The 24,732-nt window shown below is 44.3% G+C and overlaps 1 protein-coding gene across 8 annotated transcripts in view; it reads right to left on the reverse strand.

Annotated features, from left to right (window-relative positions):
- The window catches only part of GRAMD1B (GRAM domain containing 1B), a 180,447-nt gene that overhangs the window by 106,896 nt on the left and 48,819 nt on the right, over positions 1-24,732 (reverse strand). For 5 of the 8 annotated variants that reach the window (XM_081278472.1, XM_081278465.1, XM_081278471.1 and 2 more), the window contains exon 2: positions 18,886-18,963. In XM_081278472.1, the coding sequence (XP_081134598.1) occupies positions 18,886-18,963 (78 nt within the window). Of the gene's footprint in view, positions 1-15,539; positions 15,685-18,885; positions 18,964-24,732 lie in introns of those variants that run through there. The other 3 variants (XM_081278473.1, XM_081278475.1, XM_081278466.1) reach the window with 2 other exon arrangements.

Consider the following 24,732-nt stretch of genomic DNA (forward strand, 5'->3'; position numbering starts at 1 on the left):
GATTAAATCATCCAAAATCCAGAATGCTCCAAAATCTGAAATACTCAGAGCTTTCACATTCGAGGAGCATTTTGGATTTCAGACTTTCAGATGAGAGATGCTCAATCAGAAGTAGAATTTAAGCCAGTGGATGGCCTTCTGTGACTAGCTGCCTGGTTTGTATAAACCTAAACTGTGATCGTGGATACAATTAACTTGAAAAGGATAAGAGGCTTTACTGGCCCTGCAGGAGAGGTAATCCACTAGACACTTTAAAGAGCTATTGGTGTGGGAGCTGTGCCACTCCACACATGCCATCTCCCCAGCTTGGCTACTGCTGTGGCCTGCATCCTCTCTGTTCCTGGGCAAACTTGCAAACAGATGGAGAACAGAAAGCTAGTACCCAAGAAGGAGGATGTTCTATTCATCAAAACCACAGAGAAATCAGGCCCCTGTTAATGGGAGTCCACTCAGTTTCCCCAGTGACCAAAAACATTTACCTCCTCATTTATTTATCTAACTACCTAAATATATCGATTTATTTATTTATTTCTGGTGCCAGGGGTGCTTAACCACTGAGCCACATCCCTAGGCCTTTTTTATACTTATATTTAGAGACAGGGTCTGGTTGAATTGCTTAGGGCCTCACTAAGTTGCTGGGGCTGGCTTTGAACTCACGATACTCCTGCCTCAACCTCCTGAGCCACTGGAATTACTGAGGTGTGCCACTATGCTTGGTATCTCCTCAGGTACAGGACTGTCTCACAGCCCTAGGTGGTGGACACAGACAGTGCTCAGGAGAGCTCTCAACCAGAAGCACCCACATGTATTTCACAAAGTATTTCATATGTCTTGAACTGAAAGCATCAGGGAAGGTGCCGTTTGCTAAAGAATAAACAACCTAGAGGATAGAGCATGGAGGGATAATATTAGGCTTCAACAAGATATCCCAGAGTCCAAAGAAAATTCCAGGAAAAGGAAAGGAAAGGACAGTGAAAGGGGAAAATTTTAAAAACCAAAAAATAAAACAAAAACCGATGCAGGGTGTCTAATCAAGAAGCCATTAAATCCACATCTATGCTACTTCCCATACAGGACTGGATCTAAATAATTCCTTACAACAGCTCTTCTATCCTATGCCTTTGCTTTTTTAATTAGAAACCTGAAGCTCCCTCTTCTCCAACTTCAATTCATTTTATTTTGCTTAATATTTAGTGAAAAAGAAAGAAGAAGAAAGCCTCTTTATAATATTCTCTCTCCAGGGCAATTACTTGCAGTAATTACTTTACCCTAGGTATTACTTTCTAACTCCTTAACCACTGTGTTATGCACTAAGTTAAAGAAAAGGTGGGAGGGACTCCAGATGCTTTTGAGAAGAGACTAAAGTGAGTTTTTGCAGCTCAGGAGAATAAAAGAAGGGGGATAAGGGAAGTATAGGTACTCAGTTCCCCAGCCCAGCTCCAGGCTGAATAGTATACCTACTGCTTTAGGAAGATCCTCCAGTAGCCACCTCTTGGGAGGTGGGGCTGCAAGAAGGCCAAGAGAGGCTATTTCAAACCCTGGTCAGATAAACTTTTCTGCGCTGCATTCTGGGACATGTAGTTCTCTGAGCAGCAGGCAGAGTACAGCCATGTTTGCATTGCCTACAGAGTGTACAGCTTGATCTCTGCCTGTCCTGAGATAGCAAATATGGATCAGACGCATTTTCCAAAAAGGTGAAATCCATTTTCTCTGTAAATGCAAACTGAAAAGAAGGCAATGAAACAGGGAAAGATTCATATAAGTGCAGGGAACTTGAAAGGGAGACCTTGAAATGTCATTTGTAGATGTTCCGCATTTATGGATGACAGGTTCTCTAGAGAAGGGAAGAGAAGGAGAGTGAATGAGAAAGCAGTTTGTGTGTGCCTCAGTGTGAGATCCAGGAGTGCAGGTGTCTGCACGCATGACTTCTTATCTTTGATTTGTTAACCATCAATCTTTAGAGAGGAAGTTGAGCATGAGGAAGAGCTTAGCCTTGAATTCTGACTCAACCACTCACATCTGTGTGACCTGGGGTGAGTTACTTGGCCTCTCCGTGCCCCATTTCCCATAAGGCAGGAATATTATTATTCAACCCAAAGGCTGTTATGAAAACTGAGATAACATCTGAAAGGGCTTAGGATGATATCTGGCACACAGTACAAATACCACGCAAGGGTTAGGTTATGTGCTGGCTTTTTATTCAGAAGTTAACTGCCTGCCTTTCCCTCATCCACAGGACCTCTCACCCCAGGGCATGACATTTTAAGTCTTTCCCAGAGTTGATGATGGATGGTAGAGATAGATGGACAACTGATAAACCCACCTGCGGTTTGAGATGAATAAATACATCACAATGGGGGGAGTCCTAGCGCAGTGGAAGAGTGCTTGCCTAGCATGTGTGAGGGTTCGATTCTCAGCTTCTCAGCACCGCATAAAATAAAGTCCATTGACAACTAAAAATTTTTTTTAAAAAACGGGTAAAATAGTCACTAGAATAAAGAAAGACAATAGGAAGCTCTTTGGTTGAACATGCTGAATTCTAGACATTAAGAGGAGAAAAAGGTGGAAGAGTCAGGAGAAAGGTCATCACAAACAATGAGCCCACAAGAAAAAAACAGAGGAGAAAGAAAACCTGGGAAACTGATCAGGTTAGTGGGGGAGGGGAAAGGAGGCTGAGCAACTGAAGAGTCAAAGCCGAATGTCCTTGGGAGGACTTGACTGAAACATTAGAGAGAAGCTGCCCAGCATGAGGGAAGCCAGAGAGGTAGGAGCTAAGTCTGCAAAGGTCAAGTGCAAACCGGTCTTGCAAAGCTGAACTGCCCTCTGAAGAAATGGGCAGGGAGGGCCTGGGATGCAAGAATTTCTGAAGCAGTCAAGACAAGGTTGATGGGGGCGGAAAGTCCAAGTTCTAAATAGGAGAAAGGGAGACAGCCATGTCTTAGGGGCCCATGGACTGCAGTATGGTGCCTTCGGCTGTGAGGGAGGTGGCAGACGGGAGGGGAGGGCTACCAGAGAGCAGGTCATGTGACTGGGTAAAGGGAGAGCACTAGGCTGTCCGTCTCCCAGGGCAGCTTGCTCAGGGAAGCTCCAAGCTCGGCAAGACTCAGAGCCTTTGCTGATATCACTGCTACGCTACACGAAGTTCCTTGAAGTAAAACAACAAAATCAGAAAAGGGGATATCTTTCTTTCATAGCTGCTAGCAATTCCTGAGACACACACAGGCAACAAGACCCTAATCGATATTACCTTGACCTTAGCCTCTAGAACTGAACAAGACAGAGTAGCATTCAGTTAAAAAAAATCTAGGAGGCTGGGGATGTGGCTCAAGAGGTAGCACGCTCACCTAGCATGCATGGGGCCCGGGTTCAATCCTCAGCACCACATACAAACAAAGATGTTGTGTCCGCCTAAAACTAAAAAATAAATATTAAAAATTCTCTCTCTCTCTCTCTCTCTCTCTCTCAAAAAAAAAAAAAAAATTAAAAAAAAATCTAGGGCTGGGATACAGCTCAGTTGGTAGAGTGCTTGCCTTGCATGTACAAGGCCCTGGGTTCTAATCCCAAGCACCATAAAAAAAAAATCTAGAATGAAGCCTGGTTCAAATTCTATCCCATTATTTAATAATGTGTCATCTCATATGTCATCTTATATAAATTGCAAAACTTCTCTAAGCCTCACTTTTCTCGTCTATCAAACTAATGTCATAATATAGGCTGAATGTTCCTTATACAAAATGCTTGAGACCAAAAGCATTTTGGATTTGGGTTTTTTTTTTTTTTTTTAATATTGTACATACATAAGATATCTTGGCGAAGGGACCCAAGTATAAAGAGAAAATTCATTTGTGCTTCATATCTTTGTAAACATAGTCAATGTAATAACATACAGTATTTTTAGTGCATCATCATTTTGACTGTTACCCATTACACAAGGTCACGTATGGGATTTTCCACTTGGGTCATCGTATTGGCACTCAAAAAATTTCAAAATTTGGAGCATTTTGGATTTCTGGGATTCAGATTAGCAATGCTCAATCTCTAATACTATATCATAGAAAAAATGGTGAAATTTATATGGGAACACAGTTTCTGATTAATAGGCACATTTATTAAATGTTGACTAAACTAATGTCTTTATAATTACTATCTTCAGGGTGCCAGGGGATTGGAACAATGGGTACTCCTTGAGTGCCCCCAATTCTCCAAGCCATCTGCACTTGGTGCCTGGGCGAAGCTAGCACTAGTTATGCAATTGCTTGCCTTACCTACCATCTCCAGGCACAATCACACCACCTCCAGCCTACAGCTGGTCCCTGCACTGTGCATTCAGATGAAAGTTGCGCAAGTGCTTCAAAAAGGGAAGACATCATAAATGCATAAGGAGGCTGGCACTGGTTGTCCTGGAGGTTTACTCCTATGCCTGCACCAATGTTCACACCAGTTCTACAGAAGAGCTACAGAGGACTTCAGAGGCTAGCACGTGTGGGTTCCAGGTGAGAGTACGGGAAGCCACAGGAATAGCTGAGCAGGAGTAATTAGGAACAGGAAAGAGTGAAGGGCTCAATAACATTGCCTGATCCTTTTTTAAGCTACATAGTAAATGGGAGATGCTCATGTTTCCATTGTTCCACACCATTCCCCTGCAGCCTAGAGAAGACCTCGAGGTGTTGGTAGAAGAGTTAGGCTAGAAGATGTGGGGATCGTCAGAATGCCAGATTATCACTAGACCCAGACCACTTAGAGACCTTGTAATGATTACTGCTGAAGCTAAGAGAAAAATAGAATAAGGGGCAGGCAAACTATGATTACAGATCCCCGAGAGCAAAAAGCAGCAGCCTTGGGACTCCTTCTCCTTAAAGAAAGGTTGATGAGCTGCCAGGAGTGCTGGTGATTCCAGGGAAGAAAGAAGAAAAAAATGCACCCATGCAAATTCCCATCAGAGCTTTAGTTGGTACCTGCCGAGAGGTAAGAGCCACAATAGTTCTGTTCTGCCAAAAACACAAGATGATGAAACTGAAAGAAAGCATCCAAAAGAGGTAACACAATGGGACTTTCTACAAACCACCTAAATTTGTTAAAATCCTAAAGCACTTCTCAAAATCAACAGGGCAAAGAAAAGACACTTCTAAAAGATCATTCAGAATCATTGGGATCTATCCTCTCCTTGTCAATTGTTTTCTGTTTGGCCTGTTTCTGAAGCTTTCCAAGGGATAACCTTCATAAATAGATTTGCTCACACATCTCCACACCTGGTGCTCAAATCCCAGGAAGTAAAGAAAGATCTTCCAGACCCAAGGAAAACCAGGTTCTGTACAGGTTCAAGTACCCTAAGAGTCACCTCTCCCTTCTTTAAGGGAAAGCCCCAGTGTGTCAAGAAAGAATCTGAACTGGAGTTAAATCCCAGCTCTGTGACAGTGGACAATCTGAGCCTGAGTGTGAAAATGAGTATCATAATAATTCCCTTTGTAGGATTGCTTTTGTGATTAAATAAGGTCACATACGGAAAGCACAGTGCTGAGCACATGACCCTTGAAATAGCAGCTATTTCTATTAATGACAACTACCTTAGACCTTAAATATCATTCCCACAACTAAGCTCGTAGACACTCCGCTGTCTTGGATGTACTGTTTGCATGTGGACATTGATGAAGGTTCCCTATAATTATCAGTTTGTTTGCAAATTAATTTCCTTAGCAAATTTCCCATTATGGAAGGTATTCACAGAGAAGCAGATCGCCCCTGATTGTAGGTATCAAGGAAGAAATTAATGGATTAGGAGGGAGTGCAGAACATTTGACCCCTGAATCCCCTGTTATAGACATGTAGTCTACACCTTTATTCACAGGAGCAACTCTCAGTTAAGAATCCACCTGTCATTTAAGATGCCCAGAAAAGGACAAGGTAATAGATCTATGTCACTTCTAGAGGGACAAGAATCAAGCAAGTGAAACCATTCCCTTCAGCTTATGTGTCATGAAGTTTCAAAAGTCAACCAATAAACTAGGGAGTCTTAAAAGTCCATCTGTGAATTCAATTTATTAACTCACCCATCATGGTCTTAAAAAGGATGACACAAGGGAGCGTTTGTGTTTTGCATAGGTGTGGGCAGTGGGTGGCATGGGGTTGCACTCACAAAAATCCTTTACCACCTCAGCCCCTCCCCCCAGCCTCCTGGACCATTCTTAATCAGGGTTGCAATGAGCTTCTGTCCAGCTTGTAGAGGGAGTTTCACCTTCAGACTGAGGAGAAATGGCAAAGAGAGAGGCACAGAGAGCCCAGAGTTAACTGCTTATGGCTAACAAACAGGCCTGAAGAAAACTAGGCCCAAGTAACCTGGAAAGCTAATGACAGATAGAATGATTAATGCCTAACACACTTCCCCACCCACCCACCTTTCTCCTTGCTGCAGAATAGTGATTTTAGGGCTGTACACAAGACAGATAAGGAAAAATAGAAGCTGTATGCCCAGTCTAGTTGAAAAAAAAGGCCCTTCCCTGTCCCTGCCCTATTAAATTATGTGCTACAGAGTGAGATCACAGGAGGCTTCAGGCTAAGGGCGTTTCTCAAAGCATAGTAGACCTGCGTCAGAAGCAATTGGGATAGGTGTGAACGACAAATACCTAGGCCTACCCAAGTCTACATGAGGCCCAGAAGGCCGCATATTGGATAAACTGTCCGTGTGTTTGTGATTCTCAAACACATTAGAAGGCTGACTATTGCTGCCTTAGAACCAATCTCCCAAGCAGGTTGCTTATCCTCAAGGAGACATGAACGCTTGACTACGGCCGCACATTAAAAAATATTACCACTTATATTTTATTTATATTTATTTTTATTTCTCCCTTTAAAAATCTCTACTTGATCCAATCTTGTACAAAATATTTACTATAAAAGTATACATACACACATTATAGGGATGTATATAAACGGCACATACTGGATAGGATTTTGCAACCAAGCTGCAACATCATCCTCTGGAACAACAAGTGAGCAAGGCTTGGTCTCTGCCAAGAGCAGCTCCGAGCTATTACTAGTCAATGAGTGGCTAAGAGGAGAACTGGAGGGTTCTGTCCTCTGACTTTATCTCAGTCTTGGATTAAGAGGGAAACAAAGAAGCCCAGGAGGGAAAGCCTGAGTTGGATTTGCTGCCTTGAGCACCCAGTTTACCACCCACTCACATTCCTTCTTCACCATGGCTGGTAGGAGGATGGGATTTCTCTCAGCAGGAAGCAGGAAAGCTGGAGAATGAAATCTACCACCCATCCTGCCAGTTGTCCTAACCTAAATCCCAACTATGGCGTCAGCAGAGAGTAGTTTTCTGAGCTATATTTAACATCCCCCTTTCTCATGCAGAAAAGAAGAAATGCTGGGGTAGGAGAAACACAGAGCAGGTGATGGTTACACCTGCAGACAGTTCTGCTGACAGCAACAGAAGCAGCCAGGACTGCCGAAGGAAGGAGCTGGGAACACGGGCGGGAGGGCGAGGACAGGAGCACCCACGTGCTTCTCTACCCTGCCTCAAAAGTCAGAGCTTAGGCCAGCTGGAAAAAAAGGTTTTGCTCTATTATTCAGAAGCTATACGTGCTGTCTTCCACAAGACAGTGTGTTCCCTAAGCATGTGGATCAGAGAAAGGGGGAACATCTGACAGGTGGTCACAAATCAAACCATCTCCATGACCATGCCAAGTCCAAAGATTAATAGATACAAAAAGGACTAACCTTTAGTCCTCTACCTGAGCCAGTCCCAGAATCCCATGATTATAGAATGTTAGAGCTAGAAAAATGCCTTACATTGCTGTTCAATGACTCATTGACTCATTCAACAAATATTTGAGTACCTGTCATGTGCCAGGTACTGTGCTGAGCACCGAATAGACACTCAACAAAACAAAACCAATCCCTGCTCTCCTGAAATCTAAGGACTACTAAGGAAAACAAGGACCAAGTCAGCAAAAAAAAATACAATTACAACATGTGATTAGTACTAAGAAAATAAAAATAAATACAGGTGACAAAAGGCAGTCTGAGACAATGTCCACTCCCAGATGAGAAAACTGAGGCTGTGGAGCTTTGGCTGGGAATCACTAACACAGGAGGCCGAACTCTGGTCTCACTCTCCACCTCACTCTCTCTGCACCACGCCATTAACAGTATTCTTCTTGGGGTCTGAAGAACAAGGACCTCTGAGGTCCCTTTTGGAGTTATTTACCATTACATGATCACTGCAGCATTCGATCAAAGTGAGCCTTGCTGAGATGGGGCCAAGTAGCCCCAGGCGCATGCTCCACACAGCATCCTCTTGCTGCCAGGGGCTGGGGAAGCTCGACCACAAGCCCACTCCTCTGGGCTCCTCACCCCACTCTAAAGGCAGCTGTCACTCCCCAGAAGAGCAAGAACCATAGTTTATGTGACTGGCTTCCCCTGGCAACTTAGAAGGTAAATAACATCTCTCCTAGGCTTGTTTGTGGCCCGTCTTAACTAGACTCTCAGACCTCTCAGTTCTATCTCAAAACCCACTTTCCAGGTGCTTAACAGGCTTACCCCAAATCTGCTGCTTGCTGCTGCCAATAATAAAAACTAGAATTTACTGAGCACTTACCATGTGCCAGTCACAGTGCTAAGCCCATTTTTCTTAGCTCATTTTGATCCCCACAACTTTTTAAAAGTAGGTGTGATTATCTCCATTTTTCAGAAAGGAAATAGATTCTGAGGATAAAATGATTCGCAGAGGCACCATAACTAGTAAGTGAGAAGCCAGAATTTAAACTCAGGTTTTTCAGTCTTTAAAGCATTCCTGATTTCCAAAAAGCCATTAATGAGACAACGTTGTCCCTGTCACTAGCACCATATCAAGGATCAGAGAATCTCTCCATCCGCCACCGTGTTGAGCCCCACTGTGTGTGAGGCAGACCTGCAGCCAGTACCTGAAATGTCATCTAAGCAGAGGAAGGACTCAAGTCTCTGCCCAGGACCCTCAGAACTTCTGCCCCGAGAATCCCCAGGGAGAGAACTCTTGTCAATTGACGGCTACAGGATCCTGGGCATTGATGCCTGTACCTCCTGTGTGTGTATGATAGAGACAGCGGCAAAAATGAGATCAAGTCACCTTCCACCTCCAGCCCCAACCTACCTTTGAAATCCACTTAGCCTCTCATTCATTTGTCCATCTTTTCTTTTTATTATTGCCGTTTCTCTTCACATCCCCCCAAAAAAACAAAAAAACATCTGCCCATAAGTTTGCACATCCCTCTCTCTCAAAGGCCTGCCAGCTTCAGATTTAACTCTGATCCAGGGGCGAGAACCTATTTTTCCTCCAGGAACTCTCCTCTCTCTGCTTGTCACCAAGGCCAAGGAACAGCGCAGATAGTAAGGAGCTATAGTAGCACAATTCTGCCAGGTATCAGCACCTGCCCTAGGACAAAGTGTCCCACACCCGGCTTATGCTCACCGCTCCACAGAAGCCTGTTCCAAACTCTGAGAAAGAGGAGATTTAAGGGGTGACCACACCAAGTCAACAACCCCAAAGACCCCACTCTTAGGTCCCTCTTAGTGGAAGGAATTATCCATGCCCCCAAAGACCCATCCCAGGCAGGAAACACCATTCTCTACAGCACCATTTTCTTGGGTCCAAGTTCTTTACCTAAGACATTCACCATGAAAGAAGAAAGAAAAGCTGCCACTCGGCTGCCCAGCTAGGAAGGACCTAGTGAACCAAGTCACCTTCTAGAAGGGCACACAGTCACACAGAGACTAAATCTCCCAGTCAGCAGCCCATCCAGCCTCCCCCTCAACCTAACCCTTCAGTATCCCTCTTGGGCACCTGTCACTTAGCAAGGACCTACTGTATCTCCAAACATAGAAACCAAGCCCCAAAGTACTCTTGCCTCAGTGAAGAGCCCCAGGCCATCCCAACCCTAACCTCCAGGGCCCTCTGCCACCTACTTGACTCGCAGAAAGGCCAGCTTCTTCCTCAGGGAGGAGACGTGGTACTGACAAGCCTGCTTGACAGCTGTGCTACACGAGACGCTCTCGGAGTGCAGATTCTGCACCATGTTGGGTTCAGAGGAGGGCCGGCAACATGGCAGCAGGGACCTCGAGGGCTGGGGGCTCACTCTGGGGCTGCATAGACTCTCTGAAGCTTCCCCAGCTGTGCTCAGTAGGCTCCTGCCCAGGAGCTCTCCCTGCCCTGTCGTCCCATATAAAATGTGGGCAGGCAGAGGACCCCAAGAGGGATAGCCTGGTGCTCTGTGCTACCAGGATCCCCTCTGCCTTGGACCCGAATCACAGTTCCAAGCAGATCCCTTCTCCATCTTTCCACATCTGTCAGGGCTCTGGGCACTTGGCGAGCTTCTGCACTTTCTCTTTCCACAGACAGGGAGGATGGAGCTGTACCCACATGTGATGTCAGCTGCTGGAGCTGGAGGTGGGGGGAGCAGCCGGCACTGCTCCCAGAGGGTTTGCTACTTGGCTCCTTCCTCATAGTGAGGGAGGGATCACCTGAGTGAACGTGGGGCCACCGGGAATTCAGTGGCCAGGCAGGTAGATGGAGCTAGAGTGCTCTAGAAATATGCTTTTGGGGACAATTTCTGGGATAGGACAAGCAGAATTGAAAACACATCTGTCTCCCTATACTAGGAAGCTGTGTATTCCAGTGGCCAGACCTAAGTTGGAGGTGGCAGGCTCAGGCCTGACTTCAGCTCCTGAGCTCGCTCTAACCTCAGGCACCACTACCCTGGCTCCTCCAGTTGTTCAATCAAAAGTTCCACACACAATTGCTTTCTCTGTGCCAGCTACAAGGGGAGTACTTTCTGTCCTCAGGGTCTTCTCAGCTACAGGGCAAACAAGTGAGGAAAGCAAAGAGCCACATTGCAAGGTGAGAGCCGCAACCAAACGAACCCCAGTCTAAAAATAAAACCTATAAAACTCGGCTCACCATTCCATCCCAACCACAAAGAACCAGGGAGGGTTCCAGAAAGACAGTCAGATGGAGAATGTCTCTTAAGGTCATCACAGAAAAGATGTGACCAAAAAGAAATTAGTTACAACCAACCTTTAAACTATTCCCATCCCACCTTCCCTGATCTGGAGAGATGATTTCACTTCCTATTACCCAGGGAAAATAGAACCTGCAGCCTCTCACCTCACCTGCCAACCACAGCACCATGAATTCACCTTCCTGCCAGCTCATTCTTATCTCCTATTCCAAGGAGATCCTCCCTTTTCCCGTGGTCTGGATCTATCCTTTCTGGCCTCCCCTGAAACCCTTCTTTGTTATCTTTCTGTAAGGGACACTACCCAGCTGAGAATGTGGGAAACTTAGGACTCAGCTCTGAAGGACTCTCTCCCCGCCCCATATACCACATACCCAACTTATCAGCAAGTCCTGGACATCTAATCTCCTAAACATACCTTTTCGTTTGTTTCTTTGCAGTGCTGGGGATCCAACCCAGGGCCTGGAGCAGACTCGGCAAGCTCTCTACCACTGAGCTACACCGGCAGCCCCAAACAAGTACTTTCAGATCTGTCTCCTGAGCATCAGAGTACAGCCAACTACCTGGTGTCTCTCTCCATTTGCATACGCCATGGGGGAGTTTACACTATACGTGTCTAAATTAAACTCACTGACACCCTTGCTCTTCAAATTCTTCCTCCTTTGCCAAAAAAATTAATAAAAATGCAAGCACATCATAATACTAGCCATGGGCCAGGCCTTATTATATTCTAATCATTATACACACAACACATGCGGCTCTCTCAATAACCCTGTAAGGTGTAAGATATTATCATACCCATTTTATGGATGAGAATGAGGCACAGAGAGGTCAACTGACTGTCCGAGATCGCACTGCCTGTGGCGGAGTCACAGTCACAACCTAGGCAGGCACAGATCCTGCAGACTGTGTGGCTTTGGCGTTGTTGTTGCTGCTGCTGCTGCTGCTGCTGCTGTTTGCCTAAGCTCAAAATCCTAGGTTCATCTGGATGACCTCCCCAACCTGGATGTCCGTCAGTCCTGTCAAATCTGCCTCCCAGGTCTTTGATGGGTTCCTCCTTTTCTGTCCTCACTACCATAATTCAAGACGTGCTCATCTGGTCTCAGCTTCAATGTAGCAATAAGCCCTCCTCACCCCCCTCAGTACTTGCTACACTCGATCACCCTCTTTCATCTTCTTGATAGCATTTATTATTAATTGATGTTCTTATTTGTTTATCATCTCTTTTTCCATGAGAAGGACAGAACCATGAAGGAGCCTGGATTTCCTGTTCATAGATGTTCCCCAAGGCCTATAGAGTGAAGAACATGTCGTATCTGCTCAATAAACATGTATTAAACAAGAAAATAGAGAGTAAACCAGGACCAGTTTCAACTTCATCTATTTGCTTTCAGTATTTATCCCCAAAATTCACCTCCTTCACTGGAACCAACGTGATTTTTCTCACAGAAATATCTGTGAGTGAGCTGATGCTATTGACTGAATATCTGCCCATCCTCCCACCAAATTCACGGTGCAATTCTAAACTCCAATGTGATGGCATTAGGAGATGGGGGCATTTGCAGGTAAGGAGGTCAGGAGGGTGGAGCCTTTGTAATTGGAATGAGTGCCCCTAGAAAAGCTGAGATCGGAGTTGTTCTTTTTGCCATGAGGACATACAGAGAAGATGCCTGTCTATGAAGAAAACAGGGCTTCAGACTCTGAATCTGCCACCACCTTGACCTTGGACTTCCCAGCCTCCAGAAGTACAAAAAATAAATTGTATTATTTATAAGCCACCCATCCACAGTATTCTATCACTGCAGCCTGAAAGGACTCAAACACCTGGGTTCATCCTCTCTCCTAGTCTCTTACTGCTTTCCTATCATCAACGAGAAATATGGCACAATCAAGGACATGACAAGATCAAACCTGCCTACCTGGTCAAAAACTCCTTTCTGGCCACTCGCTAGCTCCCTGCTCCTAGGACACAATGCTGCGATAATACCTAAATGTTTGCGCTCACTGGAGCACGGCCTGCTTTCTCACGCCCCCATGCTTATGTATGTCCTGTTCCCTCGCCTGGGAATGCTCTCCATGTGACACTCCTACTCATTTTGCAGCTCTCAGCTCAAGCACCACCCTCCAGAATCTTTCTGGATACCCTCCCTCCCACCCAGCACCCCCCACCTCCCTCGCCCCCAGCAGTGTAGCTTAGTCCTAGCTTAGCCTTAGTCCTGGGCAGGTTCCTCAACTTCCCCAGCCTCAGCCTCCTAAACTCCAATATGGAGACAGCATCTGCTTGACAACCCTGTTAAAATTATATTAAGAAAATGTATCAACAATAAACCCTTCTATTATGTATTTTATAATGCACCAATAAACAGAAAGAAAAAGTATGTAAGATTCATTACACAGGGTTTGGCACATAGGAAACATTTTGTAAACAAATTCTTTAGTTTTATTACCGTACAAGTAATTCTGTGTGGATTACTACATTGTATTATACTTGTTTGTTTGCATGTGTATCTCACCGAAAAAGAGAAAAGCTCTTGAGGGAAAACAACATTCCTTAGTCCATTTTTCCAATGTCTGCCTGACATTTGCAAGTGCTCAATATTCCACCCATTCTCTCCACTTCCTTGAGGACAGAAGAAGGTAGGTCTGCTAAGTTACCACTTATGAAGCAACTACTAAGTGCCAAGCACTTTACATGTTTTTTTTTTTAATTTATTCTTTACAAGACATGACAGACAACAGACTTTTACAAATGATGAAACAGGTTGAATAAAGCTAAGTAAATTGCTTTTAAAAAAATGTGCAATTAAAAAAAATGCACTGTTAGAGATGTAGAACTTAGTAGTAAAACACCTGCTTTGCATGTGTAAGACCCTGGGTTCAATCTCCAGTGCTGCAATAAATAAATAAATGGATAAATAAAATTAAGATGCACAGTTAATAAGCAACAAAGAAGGTACTCAAACGAACTCTGACTGTGAGGCATTTGCTCTTGCCAATACGGCAGTGCCTATCAGCAGCCAGCAAGTGTCCACTCAACTCCCAGCCTGGGCTCTGCTGAGCTCCCCTGTATCCTGTAGACATTTCCTGGAGGTTTGTAGTACACAAGCCTGCAAGCAGGAACAGGTGTGTGGATGTGTGCTCTGGGCCTGGGGACAGGAGCAGGGGCCCTGCCTTTGGATTCATATGCACATACCCACTTCCAGGTCTCAACTGTCAACTCCTCAAAGGCTTCCCAGTCAACCGAGACCACATTAATGTCGAAACTAACCTGGTGTACACAAAAGCTCCTTAGTAAACCAGCTCCTTTTTCTACAGTCCTCCTTTGTTCATAAGTTTCTGTCACTGGGAAATGAGTGCTTGAGAAACCTTAATTGGTCCAGCTTGGGTTGAACCTGGGAGCTAGTGTTTTAGTTTGCCCCTGGCTTCACCTTGAAGCGTGAAAATGGATTAGAGTTCTGTATTCCACAGTGCACGCACATACCACTACCTCCCCTACTGTCATGGTTCCAAAGATTTGCCTTCAGGACAGAAGATGGATGTGAATGAGGGAAAAAAATTTCTAAGAAGTCCTTAAGTTTTACCTATTGCTAATCAGTATTGTCGTCATGTGCTACATTAGGCTCCCATAAGATTATATAATGGAGAATGAAGAGTAATTTAAAATCAAAACAGCAGCAAAAAAAAAAAAAAATTATATAACCTAAGTCAGGCATGGTGGCCTGTACTCTCAGCTACAGGAAGCTGAGACAGGAGGATCACAAGTTCAAGGCCGGCCTCAGCAATTTAAGTAAGATCCTGTCTCAAAATAAAAAGGGCTGTGGATATAATTCAGTGATAAAGCACCCTTAGGTTCAGCCCCCAGTACTGCAAAATAATAAAATATAGAAAGGGCAGGGGATATAGCTCAGTGGCAAAACACTTGCCTAGCAATTATGAGGCCCTGAGTTCAATCCCTAGTTTAAAAAAAAAAAAAAAAATCTACAGCCTAGGGACATTGCAGCCATCTTAGTTCAAGTACACTCTACTTGATGTTCACACAATGAGGAAATCACCTAACAGCCAGCCCATTGTTAAGCAATGCATGACTAGGGTAGCTATTTGTCTCTAAATATTGCAGCTATCCTGAACCCTAAGCAAAGACAAGAAAAAGAAAAATCAATGCTTTATTACAAACCAGCTGAAAGTGCGTCTTATACTGAAGGACTGCAATTTTGATCTTTAAAGCATAAGAAATCAATGTTAATTGTTTGCCTGCTCTATGAGATGACCTTTCATCAAGTAATTGATCACGTGCTTCGGAGTATTAGAAGCAACTGCAGAAAGAGTCCACAATAACTACCTCATTATTGGATAATATTAGTTCCCCCTACCCCTCAGGACAGTGGCAAAGAATAAGTGAGATCACAGAAAGACCTCAGCAGTGTAGGAAATGCTGTCATTAATGAAAGGGTACACTGTCAAAGGGGCCCCGGGGGAGGAGCCTGGCCAGATCCCCACCTCTGCAGATGATCTCCCCAGAGTCAGGTTATCAAGGTTATCACCACTTGCCTGGGACTGGGACGTCACAGGGCAACTTCCCAAATGCTCCAGAGAACTTTAAATTGGGTGGGAATATCTTAGAGGAAGAAGTGGATGCTGAGGTTGGTGACGATGGAGCTCTGGGAACTTGTTCTCTCCAGAAGAAATGCATTGGCTGAGAAGAGAAAAGACTAAATCCAGAGAGGCACGAACCATCCAGGAGTTTCTGAGGTGGGCGGTGTCCACAGGGGCCGCTTTGGGAAGCGCAGTTCTCAGTTTCCTCATACTGCCCAGAGCCAGCTGAGGCAAAACACCCTCATCCACTCTACCATGCGGCCTGCGCAATGGTTTCATTAATGAGGTTCTAGGCATAAAGTTAGTTAGATGAGATCGAAATAAAACACACAGACTCAGTTACCTTATTTATATTGCCAGGTCCGAGACAGCTCCCCTCTCTGGTTCCCACCTCTAGCCGCCCAGCAGGGCAGCAAGGATTACTCAGGGCTAGCAGGAGAGAGAGAGAGATTGAACACACCTGGGAGTAGCTTTTTATTGGGGAACAAGAGATTCAGGAGAGAATTCCATCCAATGAAGGTTGAGGGGGGACTGCACTCCAAGGTCAGGGTCAGTGATTGGGCCCCCGGGGTCAGTGGTCAGGCACACCCCCACACGGATGGGCTCTCTCATCAGGAAAGGGCCGGGAAAGCTCCACAACCACAGCGCCTCAGACCCTTAACGGGAGCCACCCAATCACGTGTCAGAAATGGCTTCCCACAATCCACCAGGAAGAGTGTGTGAGACTGAGTGGGCTGGGGGTGGGAAGGAAGGGACAGGATGGAAACCCAGAAGCCTTTTCCAGGAAGAGATTTAGAGGAAAGAATCTTTTATTTTGGAGGAGTGAGTAGTCAATGTAGAGTTCCAAATAGCCATCAAAAGGCAGAGCTCTCTCTAATTGGCAGTCAAGTCCCACAATGCAAGACGGATTGACTCAGACAAAGTAGATGAGGGTAGGTGCATTCAGCACTTTCTCTGCAGTGCCTCAAAAAAAGCAGTAGAAAAATAGAAAATGTTGGCCAGCAACTCCAAGGCTGAGGCAGGAGGATTGCAAGTTTGAGACCCGCCTTCACAATTTAGTGAGACCCTGTCTCAAAATAAAAACAAAAAGTACTGGGAATGTAACTGAGTGATGACACGCCCTTGGGTTCAATCCTCAGGAAAGAGAAATAAAGGAGGGAGGGATGGAGGGAGGGAGGAAGGAAGAGAGGGAAGGAGGGAGGAAGGGAGGAAGGAAGGAGATAAGAAAAGAAGGAAGGAAGAAAAGGAAGTGGGGCGAAGGGTTGGCCACAGGGCGCCAGTCAGAAATGACTGGTGTGCAAGCACAGGGAAGGAAGTTGTGCTGGGGACTGCCGGGGCTCCTTCTCAATTTGAGTATAGTTGTTGAAATCCAGAAAGTCTTTTAAAAAGAGAGTGTAGGCTTCTCTGGGGGAGAGAACAAACTGCTCCTAGATCACAACTAGGTAAACATTTTGATAAGAATAATTCATCTTTGTCCTTTGGGGGCCCCATGTCTCCATACATACTCCCTCCAAATTGATGAACTGAACCATTCATTTTGGTTAATAATGGGCATAAAATTAAGAACTAAGGCAGAATTCACAAGAGTTCATAATCTAGAGGTAAGGATTAGAGGTCGATTGACACCTCCCTTGGCTTCAATCTTCTGCAGAGGGGTATAATAGGTTATTTTGCAAAGCCTATTCTATTAATCAGCCCTATCCATGGAAATGGTGAATCTGAGCTGCAACTCTTCTTCCTGTAACTTCACACAGTTCCGTTTCTTATGCTTTCACATATTTAAAGAGTCACCTCCAATCTTCTCTATTCCAGGTCCAACCCCTTTCCTTCAAACAGTTCTGACATAGGTCATTCTCTTCTGAACTCTAATACCCATTTCCAAAGAACTGGTCCTAATACACCAGATATGATCAAATTCATACACGCTACAGTAAGATTTCTTTCTCTTTTTTTTTTAATCCAAGCATGGTGCTTCCATTAATGAATTTTAAAACTTTCAAAGTGTCCTGTCCTGTTATTGTCTCATATTTGGCTGATTTTTCACATGAAATTCTATCAAATAGCAGGGTGTGATGGTACACAGCTATAATGCCAGCTATTTGGGAGATTGAGGCAAGAGGATCACAAGTTCAAACCCAGCTTGGACCACTTAGCGAGACCTGTCTCACTAAAATAAAAATAGAAGGCTTAGGGAGTAGCTCAGTGGTCCAGCACTTACCTAGTGTGGGCAAAGTGCTAGTTTAATTCCCGGTACCCCACAAACACAAAGAAATCCTATCAAAGTACGTTCCTGATGGCAACCCTACACTAAAGAAATGAATCTCTATTATCAGTATCACATTTCCTTTTTTGAAAAAAAATCTCTCTCGGTTTCCCATTGTTCCCAATAGAAGCCACTATTCTGTTTGAAATCATATTAAATCTTGATTTTAATTAAATTTCCTTAAGCTTTATTTAAGTTTGATAAAAGTGGCAAAAGCACCTTTGGCTTTTTCAACAGAACTAGATCCAAAACAGAAACCCTGTGGAAAGCCAGCTGAGACCTCATTTAAGTCAACATTAGTAAGGTGGTGGACTTGGCAGAGTGCTTGCCCAGAATGCTCAGGGTCCTGAGTTCAATCCCCAAAACCAAACACATATATTGACTTTTGGGGAGGGGCAAAGAAGTTTAACTTGTTAGCACAAACCCCCTTCCATCTACCACGTGTAGCATGGTACTAATCACGCTAGCTGGCCCTCATAACCTGAGCACACAGCTAGTTGTATTTGGAACCCTCCGCTGAGCATTTAGGAGCCTCCATATTCTCCGTGTTCTTTTACATATTCAATCTCATTCTCCATCATTAACCTCAACCACATGCAACGCATTCCAAGCCAGTCAGGCTGGTTTGGTGCCGCCACTGGACACAACACACACTCAACCCCAAGACATGCGGCTTCCTCAGCACAAAATCTCTTCCCCAGCACCATCCACACTGTACCCAGCCCAGAAGGCCTGACTAGAGGATGCCAGTTCTAAGTCCAAAGTTTTGCCAAAGTGTTTGGCTTGCCACAGGTTGACACCCCTCCTTGCTGAACTCGAAAGGCTTTCGGGATCAGCCTTTGGGGTTGCGCCCTCATTTCTTGGGTGAACAGCTTGTCTCTCCATTCAAGTCTCCAAGCACAAGGGTCCGGCACTCTCCTCTGGCTCTTCCACTTCCCAAAGTGCTCGCCCACCGCAGAAGCACAGTCTGACTCAAGCACGTGGCTGGGGCTCTGTCCTGTTTCTCCCACCCACCCACTCCCTCCTCTGGGATCTCACCTTTCTTCCCGCACTCGAGGGCTCAGGAACCTGCTCGAATCGTCATCATGGCTGCTCTGCTGGCTGCTCTGCTGGCTGCTGGGGAAGACACAGGATACGGACCGTTAATGCTCAACTTCTTTCTCAACCCCGGGGAGCTCTTAGACCTCAACTAGAGGGAAAAAAAAGGGGTTACAAAACTGAGGCTATAAGTTCCCCCTGTGCAGAGAGTTTAGCACAGAGAGTGTACTATCGGAGGAGGGGTGTGAGAAATGACACAAAAACCCACCCAAGATACCTGAGGATAGTTTTGCTGCCCCAGCTGGAAGACGAAGGTTTTGACCTTGGCCCTGTTCTTCCCCAGCTAAATATGCACATCCAGGGCATCTTAACTGCCCCTCTAAATCTCACTCCGATGGGTAAATGATTCCCGTCGTTCCTCATCCCACTAGAGGCTCCCAAGAAACTGAAATAGAATTGAGGAGGGAGGGGCTTAGTAGGGTGTGGAGGAAGGCAAAAGACTTCACAGACAGGATCTGGGGTCACCTGGTCTGCTTTTCAGCCCCCAGGAAGGGCTGAGTAGAGTGAGGTTAAAAAAAAAAAATAGAAGGAATAAAGGGTGGAATCCCTCTAATCCTCACAGCCCTGCAGGTAAGTAGAAGGACTCCTGAGTTCAAGGTCAGAACTCTGTGAACAGACTCCACCCTTAAGGTGAAACGGAATAAACTGCCTTTCATCTTATTCCAGAGAGAGAAAATCTTTTCAGACACCTCATGACACCATCTATATAATAGATGAATGCTGATTTTTTTTTTCCCATTTACAAGTATTACCTACTCCAGGCATCTGACAAGGATCCGAAAACTACAGCCTTCCAGCCAAATCTGGAGCCATCTGTTTTTATACAGTTCCATGAGCTAAGAATGGTTTTTGCATTTTTAAAAGGTTGGGGGTAATCCAAAAAAGAATATTTTGGGACACTTGAACATGATGTGAAATTTGAATTTCAGTGTCCATAATGACACTTTATGGGAACACAGCCACATTTGACATTTATGTGGCATCCTTGATTACTTTTAAGCTATGGTGTCTGAGCTGAGGAGTTGAGGAGTTGAGGCAGAGCCGTGAAAGTTCAGTAGAGGAAAGACTTCAGGAGCCCACAAAGCCTGCAATGTGAACCCAAGGAGCTTTCATGGGAAAAGGCAGACGAACGCAGCTATGCATAGATTTTATTAATAATAAAGTCCTACTACAAAATTTTTTCCCCACTACTGGAGATTGATCCTCAGGGCAATTTACCACTGAGCTACATCCCCAGGACTTTTTACTTTTTGAGACAAGGATCTAGCTAAGTTGCTGAGGTCAGCCTTGAACTTGTGATCCTCCTTCCTCAGCCTCTTGAGTGGCTTCGATTATAGTCATATGCCACTGTGCCGGGCTGTAAAGTTTTTCTTCTAAAAACTCACTAAATTATTATTGATTTTATAAGTATCATCATACACTATTCTGGTATCTTTTTACAACCAGTTTTTCAAAGAATCACAAATGTCTGTATTTTCATTGTTTATCTGGCAGTATCAGAATGTATATTTTCTCCCACACACACACCCCATTTTGTTTACTTTTCTTTTTTGTGGTCTTACAAATTTTTTTCTTGGTATTCTATTTTTGTGGTATTTGGAGGGTTTATGTATATTTTTCTGAGTTGAGATCATATTAATTGCATAATCATAAATTTCACACACAGCTCATAATTAATAAATAATAAACATGGGTTGGTTTTTACAAGGCCTTCAAGTTCCTTCACTTTGTTGTCCAATCCAATTTTTTAAAAAAAGAAAGAACAAGAAAAAAGAAAATGAAAAAAGAGAGAAGAACTAGTAAGAAAAAATAAGACCAAAAAATTATTAATATGAATGTCACTACAACCCAAGCAACAGTATAACCAAAATCATTTCTTTGTTCTGATAAATTGTTCACTGCAATAAGGCCAAGCGTGGTGGCACATGCCTATAATACCAGTGATTTGGGAAGCTGAATCAGAAGGATTGCAAATTTGAGGCCAGTCTCAGCAACTTAGCAAGGTCCTAAACCACTTAGTGAGTCCCTATCTCAAAATAAAAAGTAAAAGGGCTGGGGATGTGGCTCAGTGGTAACCCCCTCCCCTGGTTTCAATTCCCAGTTTAAAAAAAAAATTGTCTACTGCAATAGGTGTGCTGATCTGATCTCTAGAGTACATTCCTTAGGCTAGATTCCCAGCAAACCACAAACTGAACAATCTTAAAGAATTTCATCTCAACCAAAAGAGTACATGAATTATTTGTGGTTATGGTTATACAGTTGTAACCACACTTCAAGGTTCTTCCAGCAAGAAGTAAATGGCTTTGGAAGCAAATTAAGTCAAAATTTTCATACACACAAGGAATCACATACACACACACCCCAGAAACCAGAACAGCACCTACACAAAGCCTCCAACTGCGAGGCAGAGCTAAGTTCCTACACAAACCTTTTCTCTTTCCTTTATGCCAAGTGCTTTTTTACTGCCTTTCCAACGTGGAGTGTCCGTTCATCATTTCCCCCTGCCAGCTGCGACAAACTTACCTATTACAAACTCCTCAAAACCAAATCTCACTGAACTATTGTTGACCCATGGTATTGACTGATGTATGCATCAAGCATTCTCTTATATACAATCTGGGATAAGTGTTATTCTATGGTAGGCAACCCACAGATGGCTGGAACTCAAATTCCAAATGAGACACAGCTCCAGAGACAAGCCTCGAGAGAAGAGTAGTGACCTACACTTCGGGCAGCCCATGTGAGGAGTAGCAGGAAGGAGGGGTACCTGAAGCCCCATGCTTTATGTCATTGATAACAGTCAATGGGGCTCAACAAACCCAAATGACCATCAACCTCACAGTCTCTTCAAGAAAAAGGTTGACTGACCTTGACCCATTTGAGCCAGGAGAGGTTGGTTCTTTCCACTCACCCTGCCCTCCAGCTTGCAAACATATCTTAACATTAAACTGATTAAGGCCAGACCTAAAATGGCAATGTTACCAGAGTTTCAGAAAAATAATTGAGCTAATATTACCAAGTTATCCCACTAGATGGCACTGTCGGCTTCCAAACCAGAATCAACCAGGCTGCCTAATACCTCAGAGCATCAAGAACCCCAACCAGGGCCAACCTTCTGGAGCCCCCTTCTGGCCTTCGTGTGGCTTGGAAAGTTCTGTCCAAGGAGAATTAAGACAACATTAATTTGCCTTCACACTATTGATTAGTTCCTGGTGACTAAGAAACATCAACCTGCAAGTATTTATAGAATGCCCTCTATGTGTACTTATGCAATGAGGCAGGGGTTAAGAGTCTAGAATCTTGAATTATGCAGCCTGGAATTGAATGCAAGCTCCACTCCTAGTTACATGATCCTGAGCAATTGATTCAACATCATTTTCCTTATCTATCAAATGGAGATAGATGTCATGATAGTTCTTTCCTTGTAAGGCTCTAGTGAGGTTTTAAGAACAAGCAGGTGAAGCCTGGACAGCAGTGCCTGGCATGTGTCCTAATGCAAAATGCCAGCAGTCATCACCTCGAGCAAGGCATTGTTTTGTGAGTTATAGAAATAAAAAAGAGAGAGAGAGACATGAAGACATGAATCTAATGAGGATCCTACTCTCAAGGTGTCTGCATTTGGAAGGGAGGGCTCAGTATAACTACAGTCAAAAATAGCAAATTGTAGCATTCACAAGTACCGGTGAAAGGCTTTGAGACCACAGACTACAAACAGCCGTTCCTTCTGTGGTCAGTAAGAGAAGAAGGTCTTAACGAGTTTTTGCACTGACACTTAAAACTGGATCCATTCAAGACAAAGAGAAATGAGAAAAAGAAAGCATTGTGGTTGGGCTCCACTTACTATTTTCCATGCACAAAGCCCTGTGGGAATGGGCAAGTAAAGATGACAATGACCTGGCCCCCCACCAGCAGGGGACAACCCCACATACACACACACCTGCGCATCTAGTTGGCATGGGTATGCACTGAATACTGGGAGGAAGCAACTCACAAGGGACAGAGTGTGGGTGGTGACACCAACTAGAGTTTCCTGGAACTCTTTTTTTTTTTTTTTTTTTTTTTTTTTTTGAAGAGAGAGTGAGAGAGGGGAGAGAGAGAGAGAGAGAGAGAGAGAATTTTTAATATTTATTTATTTTTTTAGTTCTCGGCGGACACAACATCTTTGTTGGTAATGTGGTGCTGAGGATCGAACCCGGGCCGCACGCATGCCAGGCGAGCGCGCTACCGCTTGAGCCACATCCCCAGCCCTCCTGGAACTCTTCAGAGAGGTGAACACTGGGCTGGAAGAACTGCAGGTGAATCTATGGTGCCATCTTTCTTCCTCCAAGTGTCCGAACAGGGATTTGGTCTTCTCTCATATTTGTTTTATAACAGTCTTAAGTAACTTAAATAATGCCAACCACTTCTCCAACTCAATCCCATGAAATAATATTGGGTTTTTTTTTTTTTTTGGCATTACAAGTCTTAATACTGAAATAATATTGTTGATCAGAATTTCCAGAGATTCAGAATAGTTCATTCTTTGGGGCTCTTGAGAATTAAACAAATGTATTGTGAGATGGATGTGAACATTTGGGGGAGGGATAGAACACAATGGTTTGGTTAAGTGTCCCCCAAAAGTCCCAGGATGGCATCATTGGGAGGTGGAGGGATCTTTTGGTGGGAAAGGGGTACTGGGAGGTCCTTAGGTCATCATAAATGTGCTTCAAAGGGGTTGTAGGACCCTGTCTCTTCCTATCTTTTTCTCAGAGGTGAGCAGTTTGCTGTGCCACACATCCCTGTCAGGATGTACTGCCCTCACTAAAGGTTCAAAGCAGTGGGACCACCCAATCTTGGACTGGAAACTCTAGAACCATAAACCAAAACAAACCTTTATAACTTAAATTTCTCAAATACTTTGTTATAGTATTGCAAAACTGACTGGTACACCCTTTTCCATGAATGCTTTCAAATGATTCAGGCCACCTGGACCCTGAGCAACTCACACTGCAGCCCTAATGAATTCAAGGCCATGACAAAAGCAACCATTACCCTAGGCTGTTTACAGAGGAAGGGTCAAAGGCCACAACATCAAGGACCAAGTTCCCATCCACCCCACATTAGTCAAGTCTTTTGTGTCTAGTCTGACTTAAAGAAGTCAGAAAAAAACTTGGAAAAAGTCCAGCAGATGGCACTAACAGATGAAAATGTCTGTTAGACTGAAAAAGTAGCTCTAAACAAGGGTTTTTGGAATGACTTTGCCTGAGCCCATGGATGATGAAAGATGGCTTAATGCTGAAACCAAGGGAATTTGTATAAACGTCTGTTTGCCATTTCCCCCAAGACAGCTAGACAAGGCACTGGGATGACTTAAATTCCTTCTGCTGTGAATTCAAGCTTCAGATTTAAAAAAAAAAAAATTACTGCATAAATTAAATTCTAGAATGTTAGCTTGTGTTACTAACTGAGATGGGAAAGCTCTTCTGACAATTCCAGAACACTTCAGACAGAAACCAGGCGAAGCAGAATCCTGCTTTTGTTAACCAGCATGTAAGGAGCTTATCCCAGAAGGTCACTTTAGTACCAGCCACACAGGAAAGGGCTGGGGAAAATCCAACACAAATTGAGCCAAAGCATGTTCCAGAAGGCAGGAATTCACTCGACTGTGACGGTGAACTCCGAAATGCAGGCTGGGCAAATTCTCATGATTCCACTGGTCTCCCTTCCTCCTTCCCCCAATACAGGACACATGCAGAACCCACAAGACACCAGGGAGATGTCCTGGTGCCCTCTGGAAGGCACCACGGC

Source organism: Spermophilus citellus (assembly GCF_964194105.1).
Source record: "Spermophilus citellus genome assembly, chromosome: 2".
Taxonomy (NCBI): domain Eukaryota; kingdom Metazoa; phylum Chordata; class Mammalia; order Rodentia; family Sciuridae; genus Spermophilus; species Spermophilus citellus.